This window comes from Meleagris gallopavo, chromosome 4, assembly GCF_000146605.3.
Source record: "Meleagris gallopavo isolate NT-WF06-2002-E0010 breed Aviagen turkey brand Nicholas breeding stock chromosome 4, Turkey_5.1, whole genome shotgun sequence".
In the NCBI taxonomy this organism is placed as follows: domain Eukaryota; kingdom Metazoa; phylum Chordata; class Aves; order Galliformes; family Phasianidae; genus Meleagris; species Meleagris gallopavo.
Genome location: NC_015014.2, coordinates 21,311,637 through 21,315,431, shown reverse-complemented (window position 1 = coordinate 21,315,431; position 3,795 = coordinate 21,311,637). Strand labels below are relative to the sequence as shown.

Genomic DNA, 3,795 nt, shown 5'->3' with positions numbered 1-3,795 from the left:
TTTTAACTTTGTGTTTGTTTTTTTTAATTTAGTACTACAAACTAAAAAGCAACTTTTGTAAAGAACACATGACCAGCTTTCTAATGGCAAACTCTCTAATGCTAATTACAGTGGCAAAATTGAAACACTTACTAGCACTTGATAATGAAACAAATAATGAATTTGTCTTCACTCTAAAATTATACTCAGGGCAATAGTTAGCAGGCAAATGAAAGTTTAGTGGCCATTGCGGAAGATGAGAATTCCAATAAAAACTGAAGTGCAAATGAAGGAAACTGGGAGTTGCTGAACAGAAGGGAGTAGAAGGGAAGTAAAGAGAACAGCAGGAGAGCTGGAAATAGTGGAGAGGAGAGAGAACTGTAGTCTCTTAGTAATGTCGCAATGAATATTAAAACAGTTGTTTCCAGGACAGTAAAGCTCAGAATAAATGCAGGAATTGTATATTTTAAATTGTAACAAATCTTTGTGAGCCTTAGCAGTAACAATGATTATTTTTGAATCAGATTATAAAATATTACTGGGAGGGGAAATGAATGTAGTGGTGGACACAGTGGATGACGACTGAGTCAGATGGCTTTTGTGTCTACAGCAGTACATGTGCCATGAATGCCCCAAAATCATGAGGATGCACAAAACTGAGACACTTGAGCTGCTGGCCGAAGTTCACAGATTCTGGCTATCGCCATGTTCAGTCACATACCTGGGATTTGCCTAAACCAAGGGGTAAAACTGTAAGGTATGTTTAAGGATACCAGACTGAGAACTGTCTCCAGGTTGAGCTGCAACTGCTGTTCTTTTGGCTTTTACAGGGGTTGGAAGTGTAATTGGATTCAGAGAGGTAAAAGTACAAATACATTCCTAAACCATGACTGTCAGAAGCTGGAAGGCAGGAGGAAGATACTAACAGGATAATCATGCTCTACAAAATATCTTGTCATATTTTGCAACAGGGAGTTGGCACTGTGATCACAGAATCATAGAGTCATAGAATGGCCTGGGTTGAAAAGGACCACAGTGATCATCTAATTTCAACCCTTCTACCATGGGCAGGGTCACCAACCACTAAACCAGGCTGCCCAGAGCCACATCCAGCCTGGATGACAAAGCTAGTATACAGCTAGGAATCGTGCCCATGCTGCACTCTAGCTGAGGCCATCTGCTCTTTCTCAGGACATCCATAACACAAGAACAAGGTTCTGAACCTATGTGATGGCATCCAGTCTTCTGCCCATCAGTGCTCCAAAGCAGAGCTTAAAATGTAAGCTGTGGGCAAACCTGGGCCTGAGACCTAGCTTCTGCTCAGTTGATAGTAATGAAGAGACTAAAAGCTAAAATCCAGAGGCCACCTACAACTCAATCTGAAGTCTGAGACACAAATGATTCTTTGTTAAAAGTTAAACAAATCTAGCTAGCACCTAACTACCATAGTGACAAAGCCTATACAGGAAAAAAGATGGGCGATTTGATCTGATTGTGATCTCTCATGAAGAGACAATAGAATTGGGACAGAAATTACATCCTTGCATCACAAGCATACAGCCATTCTGCTGTGAGCTCACCTGGAATCCTTTCGGACTCTTGATTTTTCAAAGGAAAATCTAGCTTGTTTGCCGGAATCGTAGAGCTGTGTTGTTGGCTCTGCAGATACACCCTCCTTAGCTCCTTTCCTTCTGTCAGCAGAGACTTGATGCTTTGGAGTCACTCTATATGGAGAAGGCTGGAGAGAGTGTTCTCCTTGAGTGTTAATAACATCCTGCAGCTTGTTCAGCTGTATGCACTTGCTCTGAAGTTCCTTGGTGAGTTCTGCTATGACTTTAGTCTGCACAGACAGCTGATCCTGAAGCTCAGCAACAAGGCTTTGACCCTCTTGCAACTCTTCATCTTTTCTTTTCAGCTCCTTTTCCAGTTCAAGCACTCTGCTGCAAAGCACATCAACTTGCCCAGTCACATGGATGCCCAAACCAGGGTCTGTTAGAAACTTATAGTTGCTAGCACAACCAAGAGCTAGGTTTGCTATGTGTCTGTCCGGCTGCCTCAGATGTTTGGGTTTCATTGATGCATTCCCCATTTTGTCCAGTGATCTAGGTGCAAAAATACATTTGCAGTGTAACTTGGTTGCCTGGCCAGAAGAAAAATATTTTTGTTGAATAGTAGGAAACGAATACTAACTATTTAACTAGCAGCAAAATTTTAACTGACTATAGTAGTTGATTCACTTCACTATTTTCAGTCCTGAGAGTGAGGGATACAGGGAAAAGAAAGGGTGGTAGGCTGGTGGATAGAAAGCAAAAGGCAGCAAATTCTTTTTGTTGGCTGAAAAAATGTGCAAGCTCCTCTCAGCCCAATACAGACAAAACAAGAATTAAAAAATGGGAAGAGAAGTTTGTGTTCTATTGCTGAAGAATGAAATTTAGTACGTGAAAAAACTACGGCTTCTTTTCTCCACTGAGGTCACTGATTACACAGACTCAACCACTGGATGCACATCTACCCGACATAAAGGATATGTTTGTTTGTAAGCATGCGCATAAATAACATAAACGTGAACTGCCATGCTGATCAGAGCAAGGATCTGACTGTCTCCAGCTATGTCCAAAAGGAGATCCCTACAGAAAAATCACATAACCCATTTGGTTCATGTGCTGTTCCAAATGTCAGATCTTCTGACAGGAAAATGAGTTTGGATTACTGTGGGGACACTTCTCTCCAAACATTTGCTGCACCCATGGGCTCTCCACGGATTTCCAAAGTGATGTATCTTCTTCCCTTTGGCATATCATTTGCTTTAAGATGAGCAAACTGTATTTAATGTTCATAATTTGGAGGAAAAAAAGAAAAAAGAAATAGAAAAACAAAACAAAACAAAAAACACCTAGCAGATTGCATTTGGGTGTCCAGCATTCAACTAACCTACAATATGCCAGAGGAGTCTTAGAGCAATGTCTGCCTACAAATCCCATCTGTGGACCACAACAGTGCCAGTTTACAGCTTTGATGCAGTTCAAGCCTAAAAAGATCTCCACTTGGAAAGAAGAATTGAGCTTAGGGCTGCATTGCCTTAGCACCACACGGAGCTGCTGTTCCCAAACACCTGCTCAGACTCCCAGTGAAGCCTGTTAAGACTTCCAACACAGTTCTGCCCTGGTTTGCTGCTTTGCTGCTTTTGACAGGTCACAACAGAAGTATTAGACAATATTACTTACATTTCACATGTAGTTCTCCTCAAAGCAGTCTCTGCTCCTCTCGACTCCGGGTGCTCACTGTGACACGGTGTACCACTCACCTTCTGCTCTGATTTCCTGATGTCTCCTGGCAGCCGGCACTTCAGCTCGTCATGAAGTTCACCACTGATGGATCCGTGCTACAGAGAATTCAAACAACACACGTATCAAGGTAACACATCGGTTATCTCTGAGGAGCGACCTATGGCACAACCGAAGATCCAAGCTCAGCATGCAGGCAGATCGAAGGGAGATAAAACTGTTACGACACATAGAGCAGAAATGAAGATTATGGGAAGACAGTCCTCACACCCAGCAGTCTGCCATAGGAAATGCTGCAGTGGCAGTCACCGCATTCCAAAGAAGGCTCTGGCAGGCGTCTAAAACCTCTGAGAGAGGGATGAGGAGGGGAGTGCACCTAGGCACAGGAGAGCACGGCGTAGAGATGGAATGCAAACAACAGGTCCGCCTTACCTGTCTGTGGGCGATGAGTCAAAGCAGAGCGCGCTCCATCCGCTGACTGCAGCGCAGCGCGCAGCCCCACTCGTGTGCCGCCGGCCGTACGGTGCGGAGG

The 3,795-nt window shown here is 43.5% G+C and overlaps 1 protein-coding gene across 1 annotated transcript; it reads right to left on the bottom strand.

Moving 5' to 3' along the window:
• Window positions 1–1,555: 1,555 nt before the first annotated feature.
• LOC104910683 (cGMP-dependent protein kinase 2-like) lies at window positions 1,556–3,710 on the bottom strand. Its single transcript, XM_010709850.2, has 3 exons — window positions 3,696–3,710; window positions 3,204–3,361; window positions 1,556–2,081 (listed from the first exon to the last, which is right to left on the bottom strand). The coding sequence occupies exon 3, from the start codon at window positions 2,066–2,068 to the stop codon at window positions 1,556–1,558; it is 513 nt and encodes a 170-aa protein (XP_010708152.1). The 5' UTR covers window positions 2,069–2,081; window positions 3,204–3,361; window positions 3,696–3,710.
• Window positions 3,711–3,795: the final 85 nt, after the last annotated feature.

What these genes read in the sequence shown, in the direction of transcription:
- LOC104910683 (XM_010709850.2), bottom strand. Translation starts at nt 2,068, where the DNA reads ATGGGGAATGCATCAATGAAACCCAAACATCTGAGGCAGCCGGACAGA.